The sequence below is a fragment of the Somniosus microcephalus genome, chromosome 17 (genome assembly GCF_052327205.1).
Source record: "Somniosus microcephalus isolate GS21.2 chromosome 17, FLI_Smic_1.0, whole genome shotgun sequence".
Taxonomy (NCBI): Eukaryota; Metazoa; Chordata; class Chondrichthyes; order Squaliformes; family Somniosidae; genus Somniosus; species Somniosus microcephalus.
Window position 1 is genome coordinate 75,198,231 of NC_141003.1, and position 16,866 is coordinate 75,215,096.

The window sequence follows — 16,866 nt, forward strand, 5'->3', positions numbered from 1 at the left end:
ACTAGTTTAAATCCTTCCCAACAGCACTAGCAAACCCCCCTGCGAGGATATTGGTCCCGGTTCTGCCAAAGTGCAACCCGTCCAGCTTGTACAGGTCCCACCTTCCCCAGAATCTGTCCCAATGCCTCAGGAATTTAAATCCCTCCCTTCTACACCATCGCTCCAGCCACGCATTCATCTGGTCTATTCTCCTATTTCTGCTCTCGCTAACACGTGGCACTGGGAGTAATCCCGAGATTACTACCTTTGAGGTCCTGCTTTTTAATTTATTTTCTAGCTCCCTATATTCTGCTTGCAGGACCTCTTCCCTCTTTCTACCTATGTCGTTGGTACCGATATGGACCACGACCTGTGGCTGTTCACCCTCCCCTTTCAGAAAGTTTAAATGAACGTTCCCATTTACGTTCAGTTTCTCGAACTGACAATACTACCAGTTGTTGCTGCTCAGATTTAGGATCCATCTACAGGAAACTTTTGTTTAACCGGAGGTTAAAAGTCTGGAAAGCTCTATCTACCGGCAAAATTCAGGAGCCGTTTTCGCGAAGTTCTTTTACTTCTCGTTGCTTTTTTTTTCCCCAGTCAGGCTCTGCAAGGTCTGTAGCTAAGCAACAGCTTCAGCTAGAGACGCTTGCAGCTGCAGCCGACTGTTTTGAAGCAACAAGGTTTGTTGATTCACACGGAGCTGAAAAGCTCTGTATGTTTTAACATTGCAGCTGGTTTATACGGCAGTTTTGATCTAACGGCACCAGCTCGGTCCTGTCAGTGCCGGATACCAGAAAGTTTCCTGTACCAATAAGGGAGCAGCATCAAGAATGAAACCAACCAAACCTTCAAGCCCACAAAATTCAAACAGAAGAAAGCAGCAGAGGAAGAAATGCGAGTGCAAATACTTTCCGGCTTTGCAGGCTGCATATTGCCCACCAGCTGTAGTTTGGACATTGCAGAGCTGGGTTATGTAGGAGAGGAGGAATACAATGGAATCGAGCCACTATGAAAATGACACCTTCTGATTATGGCTAGCTGCATTTGCTGGGGAAAGAATCAGGTCCACTATACCGAATGATAAATCATTCACATTTAGTGGTTAAAATAACCCCCTTCCCCGATTGCAATTAAGTATTTTGGGCTACACACAATACAAGAACATTTGCACCGTGTGAAAGAATAAGAAAATGTTACAAAAGCTGAACACTAAACCGTTCAATACTTCTTCGTGCGAACACTATAGTCATTGCAACTGACCTTGCCCTATAAACAAAACAAATTGTGTGTTACCCTTGATCTTCTGTTACCTACATCCATCATGGTCGTTTTCAGTTTAAAATGTAAACATCTTAAATTCACGTGAAGTAAGCTGTTAGTTTGAGGAGCCATTTATGGGTCAAGTCTTTAAGATTTGCTGAAGGAGTAACAGTAATGAAATCCATGCAGATTGAAAACATCAAATTTCCTTATTGATACACCAAACTGGAGTTTGGGAGAGGGGATTTGTGTTGAATCTATCATGCATCCTAGTTAGCCCTAAACTACCAGCAGATTGCATGCCCTAGAAAATGGAGACTTGGCTCAGTCTGAGCCTTCCCTGTACACAGCAGCTAGCTGTAAGCTTATATTCTTCAGCGTACAAATCTGAGAATCCAATCTTGACTGCGCAATGTATTGCAAATCAGCCAACAATTTTTTTTTAACAAATTGCATGAGAAAGACACGCACATTATTAGTTGGTGCTTTCGATTTCCTTAGTTTGTGAAGCAGGATTGTCCATGCCCGTGCCTGCCATCACAGCACATAGCTGCTGACTCCTCGGTGCTGTGTGACGTCAATAAGGCACTGTTGCTAGTGGCAGCAGTCTAGCTTGTTCGAGGCCATTCCATAGAACTTGTTAATACTCGAAATGGCCAGTAGGAGGACAAACAGCCCTTGAAACGAAACAAATTTCTCTTCTTTCCAGATTAAAACCCCTGCATTACACATTGTGCTAACAATTTCATTCCATCTAAAAGCCAGAAATCCATTCTAAGTGGTCTAAAAATTGCTTTCTATTTTGAAGATTTTTGGCTGAAATCCAGTGATTTTGCGAGGAAAGATCCCAATGTGTATCATTCTGGATTATTCAGGAACCTTCCATTTTTCCCCTCGTGTTTCTTGACTTCTCAACATGGCCGGCAACCAATTCAAAAGCAGAGGCAATGTGCAACGGGCAAAATTATGGTCATCTCAAATGAGACGACACACACAAAGCACTTTTATACAATACACTGATTGCATGCCACCTCCCCATTCCACCCCCTCCCTGCCAAAAATCCTTCAAGCTAAAATTATGTCCTGCATAACCTACAATTACAGGTATAAAATTGTTTTACATTCTGCAAAGCATTCATATGGCAATTTCCAGTACAGATAAAAGCTTAATCTTCAGTGTTGACATGGATTACCTCTTGCATGGAACACATAACAGGATGTTTATTAGCCTCTCCAAAACATTTTCACAGTTTAAAGAGTTTAGAGAAGTGGTTAAATTATGGCCCAGTCTCTTGTTTATCAACTGCACGCATTATTACTTCACTGATTAGAAAGTAAGTTATTCTAATTCTACCGCTCTGGTTCGATGTATAACATCCTTACCTGTTTGAACGTCAATTACCATCTGATGACCTCCTCTCATTCCAGGTCTATTGTCATCTCCGTCACCTGGCCAAGAAGAGGGAACAATGATGAAAAGGTAATTTCTTTTAGCTTGTTTGAAGTGGCACCAGGATCACAATGTCAGCATTGGGAGGTTCAGGAAACATAGGCAAAACAGGAATGCGTGCAAAAGCAAGGCATTTTCAGCAAAAAACATGGATGAATCTAGCAGCGGCACTCCTGCAGTTCGTTAGTAAGTGGCACAAGCAGACACCTGGAGTCAGGGTGACTACCTGTCCTCTTGGCTGGAAGCAGTTAATATATAATACCTCTTTTAAAAACAAAATTCAGTATTTGTGAAGATAAATGTGCTATACTGTTGAATAAAAGTTCCAAATATCAATGGAGGAATCTTTTACCAATTTATGAAGTATTAATAGATAAGAAGGAAGCAGATGAACAGCAAATCAGTTAAACATAAAACTGATTCTGAATCTCTATGTTGGTTCTTCACATTTTTGGGCCTTGTTAAACCTGCTCACCCAGGACAGCTTTGTACCTTAAATTACTCTCTTGGGTGGGTCCCTGCTCAATAGCTTCAAGAATCTCCATCCTGGCCTTCAGATCCAAGTAAGCTTTCAGTAAGTCGCCCAGGTAAACAAGCAGTAAACGCTGTTTGGTAAGTGATTTTAAGCATGGGACTATCACACACTTCCATTAAGGACTCACTTAAGTCATTGAGCATCACAAGATCACATTTAAAATTTAAAACATGAAACAAGTTTAATGGTAACAAGCGAAAATTCTGAGCTATTTATTTCCGGGTCGAAAGTCTTTTGTAACTCCCCAATGCATAGTAGATCACAACTCCCAATACTTATCGTATTCTTTTATAAATGGCTTTTAAATGCACTGGATTTCCCCTTTCTTGCAAGAATTTAAAACCATGAATCCATTTCAAACTACCATTGGTTGTTTCACAGGTTTCAAGCACTGTCTTTCTCAAGAGTTTTCCAACTGCCTTCTGCGGACCAGAAAGGCTCTCTGCATTGCAGTAAGAATTACTATTTTATCCTGCATTTTGAAAACCTCAAATTCAAAAGCAAACCATCAAATCCAAGCTGAATCAACCACTGAGTTTGATGTGTGCGCGCGTCAGGCTCCCTCACGAGCCATTTACTAGGAAAGACCACAACAGCAATCTCCTCAACACTGCATCAGGCAGGACATGCTTGGCAAAAAACCCTGGCTGTAGCCGGCTGTTAAACTCCCTGCACAATGACTGTTATCCACCACAAGGAACAGCCACCAAAGCAAAGCCTAGAGAAATACAACTCATTTTTGTCACAGTCCTCCTAACTTAAGCATTATAGATTTGCCAGCAGAGTTCTAAAGGATGTTTCGTGGGAGCACAAACAGTTCCTAGATGCAACACTGGGCTCCCTACATGACAAATTCTTCTTTTTTTAAATCAACTTCTGAACTTACATTCACATGGGCAATAAGTATTTATATGAGGAAATGTGAGGTTATTCACTTTGGTAGGAAGAATAGAAAAACAGAGTATTTTTTAAATGGTGAGAAACTATTAAATGTTGGTGTTTAGAGAGATTTGGGTGTCCTCGTACAGGAAACACAGAGTTAGCATGCAGGTAGAGCAAGCAATTAGGAAGGCAAATGGCATGTTGGCCTTTACTGCAAGGGGGTTGGGGTACAAGAGTAAGGAAGTCTTACTACAATTGTACAGGGGTTTGGTGAGACCACACCTGTGCACAGTTTTGGCCTCCTTATCTGAGAAAGGACATACATGCCTCAGAGGTGGTGTAATGAAAGTTCACTGGATTGGCCCCTGGGACGAGAGGGTTATCCTTGAGGAGAGATCGAGTAGATTGGACCTATACTCTCTGGAGAATGAGAGGTGATCTCATTGAAACATAAGATTCTGAGGGGGATTGAAAGGGACGAAGCTGAGAGATTGTTTCCCCCTGGCTGGAGAGTCTAGAATTGGGGGCACAGTCTCAGGATAAGGGGTCGGCCATTTAAGACCAAGATGAAGAGGAATTTCTTCACTCAGAGGGTTGGGAATCTTTGGAATCCTCTACCCCAAAGGGCTGTGGATGCTGAATCATTGAGTATATTAAAGGCTGAAACCAATAGATTTTTGGACTCTCGGGGAATCAATGGATATGGAGATCGGGCGGGAAAGTGGAGTTGAGGTCGAAGATTAGTCATGATTTTATTGAATGGCGGAGCAGGCTCGAAGGGCCATATATAGCCCACTCCTGCTCCTAATTCTCATATTCTTATGTACATGCTCAGCCAGGGTCTGCTCACATTAAAATAATTTGCGGGGGGGCCAAAAATCAACTGCACCAGAGAAAAACAGACTTTGATCAACTTCTATAGGCCGAACATGGTTTCCTGAGAGACCAAGCATGCACCAAGCTCAATTATTGTGTAGAGCTACCCCCATTATAGTTGTAAAGCAACAGCCCTCAACATTGGTTAACACCTGAACCTTTGAAAGCAATTCAAATTAAGGGAGTGAAGCACATGAAGTTTTCATTTCATATAATGCTGTTTGCGAGAAGGAGTTTTATCTTATGAGATTAAACTAAAGATCTGTCTGCCCATTCCAATGAATGTTAAAGATCTGACGGTCCTACAGGAAACTTTGGTTTATCCGGCGGTTGTATGTCCGGAATACTCGATCGAACGACAAAAATCAGGAGCCGTTTTCTGTAAGTTTTTTTAGATCTCGTTCTTTTTTTCCCCCCAGTCAGCCACTGCAGGGTCTGTAGCTATAGCAACAGCTTCAGCTACAGATGCTTGCAACTGCAGCCGACTCTTTAGAAGCTGTTGCTAAGCAACAGTGTTTGTTGTCAGATACGGAGATGAAAACCTCCGTATGCTTCAACATTAACTTTGTATGTCCGGCAATTTTGATAGATCGGCAACAGCTCGGTTCCGTCAGTGCCGGATATCACAAAGTTTCCTGTATTTAAAAGTGGAGTTGGGGAGCCAATGTTCCTCCTTCAGCCAATGCCACCAAAAACAGCGGCACTAGACATTTATTTCCTTGCTGTTCGAGACCGTGAGCTGTGCAAGATAGCTGCTGCGTTTACTTACGGTGACAGTCACTGCAGGTCAAATTAGTTCATTGTGTGCCCATCGCTTTAAGAGGCTTCTGAGAGATGTCATGAGGTATAGAATTTGTAAATGCACGTTTTTTGGTTTGGTGGCAAAGCAATACCAGCACTTTAGCCCAGTCTCCATTATAGTGCCATTAACACCAGAGCTGCTGCTCAAATATTCACACAGAATACCAATATCATTGCTCTGCTTCACCTGGAAACTCGTTCTTTGTACACAAGTCCAAATGGCAAGTTAACCGAACATCATTTGCTAAACCAGGGTTCTTGGACATGTACTGGACCCGATTCCCCAGCTCTCAAACACTGCCAGATGAAGTTCTGGAGACATCTGTCCTTCTTACAGCCGCCTCTAGCTTCATCCACTAAACTTGCAAACAATATTCCTGTTAAGCTGCACAGCTGTCTGGAGGTCCCGCGCAAGCCGAGCGCCAGCTTTTCAATGTGACATTTCGTGCATGCCCGAAATTTTGAATGGGTCACACAGTCCATTAGAGGGACCGCGCACCCAAAAAATATTAAGGGGAACATTGCTTGCAAACAAAATATCTCATGAACAGACTCGCTCAAGTCGAATTAGTAGGATTCATTTGTACCTTTCCATTCAGTTTAGCAACTATACCCTCTGAATTTTTATTAAATGTGGTTTGTTCAAATTATAGGGAACAACTTCATTTTTCAAATTAACCCAATTCATCTCACCAAAAAAACAAAATCCATATTTCTACGATCCATGCAGATTTCTGTAATGTTCCCTACCTTTGCTGCTTTGAGGGATGATCTGAGTCCACCGGGGCTTGTATTCTTGTTGACTGATGTACTGATTAAACAAACCATCTGAAATTAAAGGAACACATATTTTTGGATGTTGTTCCACAGCTACAAAAACAAATGCTGCTTTCTTGATTTCACATTTTTGGCATACCATTTGCCCACTTATCTCGCCTTTTTTCGCACCGGGACATTAATCATCTGGTCAGAATACCCAGGAACATTTATGAGAGAGGCACTCGGGTGCCACTAAATTATTTTCACAAGTGGCATATGTGGAACACGGCACTTAATTTGGGATATCAGACCACGAGTTGATAAGAATGCATTCTTGCAGATTTCACAACGTTTAACTTGTCACGACAAAAAAAAATAAAAACCATTTCAGCAAAGAAAAACAATTTAAGCTTTTAAAAACAAAGACAGGAGGAGGAGCAAGATAGGTTTATAACGTATTTGTTTAGAAGCAAGAGAACACTAAATGGATTCAATAATAAAGGACCAACACTGGGAACTCAAGCACCCAATTTAGGTAGCTGATTTGTTCTAAGCTACCAGAATGCAGCAAATTTAAACCCAGTTAAAGCAATCAAAAAAACAAATTTCTTATTTAGCAGGTAATTTATCCTGCAAATCCATTGGCAGGATAGGCGCACCAACGTCAGTGTTCTTGCTCAGGCCAACATCCCCAGCATCGAAGCTTTGACCACGCTCAATCAGCTCCGATGGACGGGTGACACTGTCCACATGCCCGATACGAGACTCCCAAAACAAGCGCTCTACTCGGAGCTCCGGCACGGCAAGAGAGCCCCAGGTGGGCAGAGGAAATGCTTCAAGGACACCCTCAAAACCTCCTTGAAAAAGTGTAACATCCCCCCCGACACCTGGGAATCCCTGGCCCAAGACCGCACAAAGTGGAGGAGAAGCATCCGGGAAGGCGCCGAACACCTTGAGTCTCTTCGCCGGGAGCAAGCGGATGCCAAGCACAGGGAGCGCAAGGAGCGCACATCAACCCAAGCACCCCACCTACCCGCCCCTTCAACCACCGTCTGCCCCACCTGTGACAGAGACTCTAGGTCCCACATTGGAATCATCAGTCACCTGCGAACTCATTTTTAATGTGGAAGCAAGTCATCCTCAGTTCCGAGGGACTGCCTAAGGAAGGGATTTTAAGATAAATTTACGGTTAAGGACCTGGACTCAAAGGTTTCTCCCATTTTTCCATGGGTTTCTTGGCAAGGAGACAAAGTCTAACGAATTCTCGATCCTGTATTAGATCTAGCAAGTTACAGCAACATTTAAAAATTCAAGCTGAAATACCCAACTCTATAGGAAAGCAGCAAAAAGTTCCCATTGCTGCCTGTAAGTGAAGGGAAATGTTTTCTTTGCTATGATGAGGCACTTAATCTTCATCGGCAAATTTGTTTCCCCACCCCAATCTACTATCAAATTGTAAACACTGCTTTTGTTATAACAACAGAAAATGCTGGAAACACTCAGCGGGCCAGGCAGCATCCGTGGAGAGAGAAACAGAGTTCACGTTTCAGGACTGGGACCCTTCATCAGAACAGCTTTGGTTTGCTGGTCTAAACTCTCCTGTTTTAAGGCTTCAAAAATAAGGTATTAACAATAGAGTTCAAGTAGAAATGCCCCATTAATGCTACATGCATGAAAAGCAACATCTTCGTGACTCTGAAAGACATCTACAGTCGTTTTTAAACTCAGTTTGCAGGAATCTACGGCTCTATTTTTGGACACGGAAGAAAAAAAATGCCAGTTAATTTGTGCAGTGAACGCCACACTTGAATGATTATGGGAGCAGTTAATCCACTAACACCCTGTCTGGTCAAATAAAAAATTATTTTATATCAAGTTAAATGACAGATTGTTCGTTGATTAAGTACAGTAGCATTTCTGCAACATTTTTAATAAGTTCCATTATTCTTTTAGTAAAACTTTTGACAGTTTTGCACCTAAACCATTCATAATGCTCAGCTCATTCAAATAATATTTCTAAGGCAAGTTGGTTTTTCAATCCACAAGTTTTCTTTAAAAAACTTCAGCTCGGTAAAGGAGACACAAGTAGAGACATTTTTCTAACCAAATTTTTATCACTTGTGTAGTCCCAACACGGGAATAATTTTATTTTGGCTCTTCAGGTTCAAGAATGTTGTTCAGTTGCTGAAGAATTAGTCACAGAGCTACCGAGATGTTATTGCTAGGGGTAATGTAATACGATTAAAAATGAAACTTGCATTTCAAGTGAAATATAAATGGCAGAATTTAGCTCCATACTCACAGCGACGATGATTAAAAGTGTTACGTTTTATACACATTAGAAAGAGGGAAGATGCTCAATTAATTGCTTATCTTTATCTCACTTGCGAGGAAGGTGTTCTTTCATCACAAGTGGTGAAGTCACTGGGACATGGTGTGCTTCGCTCCGGACAGAAAAATGCTATTCAAAAGTTACCACCCAGTGTTCTGTTCATACAGGTCTTCAGGAGGGGGTCAAATAAAATATGCTAACTTCTTCTTACTTCGCATGAACTTGATGCAACAAAATGGCATGGCCAAATATTTACATAACTGACCATGCCATCGCCCTTGCTCACAAAGATGCTCCACGTGTACCTTATTGAAAACCTGCTAAATGAGGGTGAAGATTAAATCCACAGGGTAGTCTTAGTCTGAAAAAGGCAACGAGCTGAGGTTTTTAAGCTCTGCCATCTGGGGTGGATGAAAATGTTTTAATCGAAGAAACTATAACAAGGACGTGGCAGTGTGCAAAATTACAATGCTCCTTGCTGCTACAGTCTCCTGTGTGTAAAGATGTCAATGGTGTAGACTGAAACTTTGACCTATTGTAAAGTGAGCCACCTTGGGTAAGGTAAATTAACACTAAATAAAAGAACACTCCACTCGGCCTCACGGTGCCATAGCACCAACCTCGAGTATCCATACCATTTATCCTCTCTTCCTCAGTCTCTCTCTCCCTGCCCCTTCACACCTCTCTCACATCTTGACCTTTTTCATCATGTATCTCTCCCTTTCATAAGCTAGCACGCACTCCCTGTGAACTGAAACTTGACTTTGTATCTGAACAAACAATTAACCCGTTCCATTCCAGTGTGTTGAAATGGTATACGTTACCACCGCAAACTCCCGATCCCAGACATTAAACACCATGCTAACAGTCTATATGGCTCAGGCTGAAAAATCAAGTTAAAGAGCAAAACAGCAGATTTGCTCTACAGATTTCACACACTGTTCAGAATTCTTTTCGTACTTGAAATGCAACAAATGCTGCGGCTTTTCTTGCTGCTGAATAATAAAACAGAAATAGATTGATGTAGGAAGACACATAACAGGAGTTATTTTGGCACACTGCTACTAACAGCAGGTCTCTCAGAATCTGTCCTACGTTTCTCTGGGTTTCAGAAATCTTTCCATTGCATCAGGAACAGGTTGGCAAAACAGCACCAATTTAGCAAGCTACAGGAAACTTTGGTTTATCCGGAGGTTAACTGTCCGGAATGCTCGATCCACCGGCAAAATTCAGGAGCCATTTCGTTAGGTTTTTTTTCTTTTCGTTGCTTTTTTTTCCACCAGTCAGGCTCTGCAAGGTCTAGCTGAAGCTGTTGCTAAGCTACAAAGACGCTTGCAAGGTACGGCCAACTGTTTAGAAGCACAGGGTTTGTTGCCAGATACGGAGCTCAAGCTCCGTATGTTTCAACATTAGCGCTGGTTTGTCCGGCAGTTTTGATGGGACGGCAACAGCTCGGTCCCGTCGGTGCCGGATATCACAAAGTTTCCTGTACTTGCCCAGGTTGCAGAATATCCACTTCCCCAAAATCACACTGCTTGGGGCACAATACATGGCAACTTAAGGTTAAATATAAATTAAGGCTGAACTTTATTTTAAAAAAGAAATTATTAAAAGGTTCCAGAAGGGTTTTCGTTCAACATGCCAGTGCAACACCTTTATTGAATCAAACCAGGCAATTGGATTTGTGACTTGGACTAATCAAATGATTAGGTTCTCAAAACCAGGTAATGTTCCTATGGGGGTTTCAGTTATGAAAGATTTGATGCTTAAAATTAAGAGTATATTAACAGCAGCACAAATTCCACCTCTAGAAACTCCTCTGCCGCGTGCAAAAGAAAGAACAGCCAGAAGCCACCAGGAAATGGAACAGATTGCCACAGGCCTCCTTCTGTGCTGCATCATTCTATGATTCAACGTGCCATTTCAGGCATCCAGTGTCAGCAAACATCTCGTTAGCTGCTGCGTCGTAGGTTGCTGCATAAACCTCCCTCCACTCAAAACTAATTTCAGACAACCACCCCAATGCACCAGTCTGACATTGCTTCCCACAAGAATACCGGGGCTGAAAGGTTAATCTATGATGACAGCTTGCATTTCCTGGAGTTTAGAAGGTTGAGGGGTAATCTAATTGTGGTGTTTAAAATTATGATGGGATTCGATAGGGTAGATACAGAGATGCTATTTCCTCTGGTGGTGGAATCCAGAACAAGGGGGCACAATCTTAAAACTAGAGCCAGGCCATTCAGTACTGCAATCAGGAAGCACTTTTTCCACGGAAAGGGTACTGGAAATGTGGAACGTTTTTCCCCCAAAAGGCTGCGGATGTTAGGTCAATTGAAATTTTCAAGACTAAGACTATCTTAGATAAGAGTATCAAGGGATATGGATCCACAGCAGATAAATGGAGTTGAGGTGCAAATCAGTGATGATCTAATTGAATGGTGGAACAGGCTTAAGCTGCTGAATGGCCGACTCTTGCTCCTCTGCTCCCACCCGCCTTTCACTAGTCCGAGTGAAATTGCCAATTCTGTGGCAATTTGATCCAGTTCATGCTGTGCACCATTCCCACTTGAAATTGGATAGAAACTATGTTCTTGTCAGTCCCACTTCACTTCACAAAGGACTTCTCTTTGGTGTCCAGTAAGTATTGTGCTAAACAGAAGACGATAAAAGTTTGAATTCCATTTGATGGTAATTCTCTCCAAACAGCAAATCAAATAGTGTTGAGGAAGTACAGCACTATTGGAGGCACTGTCTCAACAGATCAGACATGAACCTAGTCCTGTTCAGGTGATTGTTAGAGATCCCATGACACAATTCAAAGACGACCATGGAGTTCTTCCTATGTTCTGGACAATATGCCCTCAACTACAACAACAAAAAATTAACCAATCGAGCATTGCATTGCTGATTGTAGGATCTAATTGAGCAAAATGGCTGCCACATTCACCTATCCAACAGTGAGATATTTGAATGACTCGATACAGCGCTAAATAAATTAGCCTTATCTATTTTATGATTATGGATCTTGGATTTTATAGTTTCTGAAAGTCTCAAATTCCTTAAAGTAGATGAACACTGTTTGATGTAGCCAAGATGTACACAAAGTCCTTACTGATGAGTCAAAATCACAGCTCAGTTACAAGGTTCACAGCCCAGTTACAAGGTTCACAGCCCACAATGACAGAACAGCCACAATGTCAGGCGCAGAACTACAAATAGGTACTCAAGTCAAAAACAGGAATCAAGCGAAACAAGAGAAATTAATCCCGGTGATAACCTCAAATTGGAAAATATGTTCTTGATCATTTCTGTAGGGACCTCCTAAAAAATACATTCAGCCTTTTTGAGTTGAAATAGGCAACAGCAAGTGCATAGGGAGGGGCTAAAGTCATTCTATAACAGTTTTTCAGCCATGTACTGCAGGATGAGAGAAGGTCATCTGATCAATCAAAGCTCACCCTCCAATACCCTAACTCTCCCATTACAGCATAAAATTATATTTTGAACCTCTGTTTCTATTCCGTTTATCCCTGAGTAAACAAGTTCTCCCTAGCTGTTCCTAAGAGGGCCAGGCACTCAAGTTAAGTCTTCAATGAGACCAACTCACCCCGCTTCAGTTCAGATGGGGAAGGAAATCTGAAGGAAAACGCAGCCAATTAGATAGACTTTGCCATGTTCACAAACTATATACAACTATTCACTAAGCCACCCACACTTCCCTGTCATTCTACAAATGGAACTCCACTCAAAGGTTTTAGCTTTGTAATGTCCATCATATATCTTGCATTCTATGTGGGAACAGGGAACACTAGCTTGCCTTTAAGCAGAATCCATATCATCTGTGGTCATTCATGTCCACTCTATACTCAACATGTCTGAATGAGGAAGGTGCAAAAGCTGCTTATGGAGACATTTGCAACTTGATCAATAGCTCTTTTTGCTTTTTTTTTGGACAGGAAAGCATCAAGACAAATGAGAACACTCACCATTGACAGCTTTTTCAATCAGTCCTTCACAAGCATCAAAGTCACCTTTAAGAACCAGCTTGTCATGCAGATCGGTTAACATTGGATGCTCCAATGCAATCTTCGTTTTCTTCTGCAGTGACTCAAAGGCCTCAGTGTAGTTGTGCTGGCGAAAGTGTTTCAGGCATAGCCTAATGGCTTCTTGTTCACGGTACTACTGGAACATAAGGAAACAGTGAAAAACATTTTTGTGCTATGAAGTCTTTCTTCTCCATACTGGCATCACAATCTGCCACATTCAACAAGTATGAACACCAACTTGTCTCACTAAAGTGGGAATCAGTCTACCTTTCACAACCATGGAGAAGCGCACATGCAAGACAGGCGGTATCCAGCTCATTTAACAGTGCTTTGTTATAGTCCTTAGCCACACCATCATATGACTATACATTGGGCAACAAGAGTAAACTCCTAATCATAAGGGTTGTGGGTTCTGCTTACAGAAGAAACCAAAGACGCTGAGCCCAAGAAAATATCTAGAGCATACATGTAATTAATGGCCAACTGAATGCAAAGTAAAAATGTGTTGAAAAGAAATCTTATCTTTTTGCCCAGAAATTTTCTGAAACATCAGATAGTAATCCAACTGAGCAAGATAGCCCCGTGTCTAGTTTCTGCTGGCAACTTAATGTCAGAGAAGCGCCTGCCCAAATCACAGGCAGAGATTTGAAAGTAATCCCATCAATTTAAGGTTGGACAGATCTAGATTTGTGGTTCCTGGTGTCTGTGAAAAATGATTTTTTTTTAAACCAATGTCACCATGTCACAGTACTGTAGCTTCATCCGACATGTAAAGCCACAGACAGAAGGCATGCATGTTGCACGATGCACAGCTCATGTGTTGGCATAGCAAATAGAAAGATCAGCAGTGAAGGTGTAAGGAAAGGGTTAATCAGACGAAGTGTGCTATAATACCGCCATTGATTTGTCTTCATATTGTAGTAATGTTAGCTCTTAATCTTTGTTGGGTAGAAAAGTATAATTTTTAAATTGTAATATCTTAAAATAGCTACAAGTGTACAGCGATTCTAAGATGGCGACCACTGAACTTTTGAACCGAGACCAACTCTCACAGCACTCGCAGATTTTAACATGAAGTATTCACTTGCTTAATGAGAGATGCTAATTGGAGACATGCCACTGCATACTGGATCCTAAGATCCTAAGGGAGCTGGAATCAATGATAGGAGTGCATGGACACATCGAAAACATCGCGTTTAGAATCAAATTAATGCTGAATGGTACAGAACCAAAGACATAATTAAAAGTTTCTCTTGAAGGAATAGCATTTATGTTAGAAGACAAATTTTTCATAAGATAACGAAATGGGGAGATATACTGATAGTTAGTTCAATGGAAAAAGAGCTACAGTAATTTGTAAGGAAATCAGCTTATTAACTGAAGTTATAGATAATGTATGGGTTTCAATTATTTTCTCCTTGTATGGAATTCTTAACTTTTGATGTAACTATGCAATGTAATAACGTGTGAATTGTCATGTAGTGGGGTTAAGAGAAAAGTACTAAAGTGGCTAACTAATAAAGATGTGGATTCGGAGGGTTTGATCAACCTGTAAACTGAGCTCAGAACTGTAACGCATTTGAGTCCCCAACCATCAGGTGTGGTTATAAGTACATGGTGGATGAAATTTAATGCAGAGAAGTGTGAAGTGATACATTTTGGTCGGAAGAATGAGGAGAGGCAAAATAAACTAAATGGCACAATTTTAAAAGGGGGTGCAGGAACAGAGGGACCTGGGGTGTACGTACACAAATCTTTGATGGTGGTAGGACAAGTTGAGAAGGCTGTTAAAAAAGTCATATGGGATCCTTGGTTTTATTAATAGTGGAATAGAGTACAACAGCAAGGAAGTTATGCTAAACATTTATAAAACACTGGTTAGGGCCTCAGGTCTCAGCTGGAGTATCGTGTTCAATTCTGGGTACCACATTTAAGAAAAGATGTCAAGGCCTTGAGGGTGCAGAAGAGATTCACTAGAATAGTACCAGGAATGAGGGACATGAGTATGTGGAGAGACTGGAGAAGCTGAGGTCGTTCTCCTGAGAGCAGGAAAGGAGAAGAGATTTTTGATGATGAATGGTTTGAGAGTAAATAAAGAGAAACTGTTTCCAGTGGCAGATAGGTCAGTAACCAGAGGACACAGATTTAAGGTGATTGGCAAAAGAACAAGAGGCAACATTTTTATTTATTTATTTACACAGCGAGTTATGATGATCTGGAATGCACAGCCTGAAAGAGTGGTGGAAGCAGATTCAATAGTAATGTTCAGAAGAGAATTGGAGAAATACTTGAAGGGAACAAATTTACAGGGCTCTGGGGAAGCGCAGGCGAGTGGGACTAACTGGGTCGCTCTACCAAAGAGCCAGCACGAGCACAATGGGCCAAGTGACCTTCTGTGCTGCATCATTCTATGGTTCTTAGTACAGAGTCATTCCAACCAAGATTCAACATTTACTGGATGCTTCAAACAGTAGTGATTGAATAGATGTTGAATAGCAAATGCAGAGATAAAATAGAGAGGTACGTCAACTATAATTAAACAGGCCTCGCAATTATGAGGAGGCCGAGAAATAATTGCTCAGCTGCTGTGAACCCGCTTTTGGGGTTAAATTCAACGCCCACTCAAACCAGGCCTTTAAACTACTAGAAAACACATCAGCTCTCTGCAAACAATTTGAATGCTTCCCCTGCTCTCAGATACTGGTGAATGCTCTCAGCTAAAAAGCACTTGAAATCAGGCTCAGCTCACATCAACATTTTCTGTATTCAATACCTGTAACAGTTAGATTCTAAAATCATGTGAACAGATGGCAAGATGGTTAGTCAGCAAAAGTGACATGCTTTGAAAATTCTCAGCATCTGCGACACTTCTATGCTGCTCGCCTAGTTGTTACGGCTAACTAAACTATAGTGGCAAGCAGAAACATTCATGGTGCATTTGAGAAGTTCAGAAAACAAGAAGACCATTTAATACAAAACAATAAAAGGGAAATCCTGAATCAGGGAGGGGTGCAGGTTGGTGCCCCGCCCGGCTCAGTTCCCCACCTGAGTTTCCTCAAGCAAGCAAGTGCCAAGCGGACGGAGATAGTGTCACCTTCCATCAAAACATTCTTCGGCACCCGTTAGAAGCTATGAAGAGGGGACACTAGTGGGGCAACGCTGATAACTCCATTGTATTGAATCTAGACAATAAGTGGATATGACTAATGCAAGCTTTTGCAGGTTTCTACTCGGTTCAATAAATGAAACAACAGCTAAGGAAATTCGATTTTGAAACGAGTGGCATAGCAGTTACTTCAAGTTCATTTCTTGATCAAACTGAAATAGAGCATTAAAAAGTGTTAAATTCCTGGTGCAGAAACCAAAACTGAATTATAAAGCCTGAGCCTTTAACACTTTCTTTAAAAAACCTTTGAGATACTCCAAAGTAATGCAAGTAATTACTGCAAACTATTACAAGAGTATTTAGTAGCCATGTGGTTATATTTCAATCACTACTTCTGAAATTAGAATACTTTGTTCTTGAAAACATTCTTAGCATAATGCATTTAGCCACATTTGGTTAAACATTCTCAATGTCATGAAATTTGCAATTATCAAGTTATTTGGGGGAAAAAGCATTACATTTTTTGGATAGTCTGTTAAAAAGTGATGCGATGGCTACAGAATTCAGCAGCGCAAAACTAAGACTGGACAATGTACGTGGGAACTTTCCTAATAGCAAGTAGCAGTTAGGCAAGATATGCATCAATTATCTAAAAGAAAGTTCAAGAACATTTGCTATATATTTCAAACCAGCTTTCAGACATGAATAGCATGCAGTTCTGATTTTACTGAAGTTGCATTATAAAAGTCTTATCAAATTGCCAGTCTACCGCAGGCCTAAAATCTGGACCTTAATTTAAAAATAACATGGAGCTGAGAGGAACTGGCTCTGAAA

At 41.3% G+C, this 16,866-nt stretch overlaps 1 protein-coding gene across 3 annotated transcripts in view; it reads right to left on the reverse strand.

Annotated features, from left to right (window-relative positions):
* The window catches only part of mkln1 (muskelin 1, intracellular mediator containing kelch motifs), a 167,827-nt gene that overhangs the window by 94,617 nt on the left and 56,344 nt on the right, over positions 1–16,866 (reverse strand). For all 3 annotated transcript variants that reach the window (XM_086010684.1, XM_086010683.1, XM_086010685.1), the window contains 3 exons: positions 12,867–13,059; positions 6,537–6,614; positions 2,626–2,691 (listed from right to left, as the gene is read on the reverse strand). In XM_086010684.1, coding sequence (XP_085866810.1) covers positions 2,626–2,691; positions 6,537–6,614; positions 12,867–13,059 — 337 coding nt within the window. The remainder of the gene's footprint in view (positions 1–2,625; positions 2,692–6,536; positions 6,615–12,866; positions 13,060–16,866) is intronic.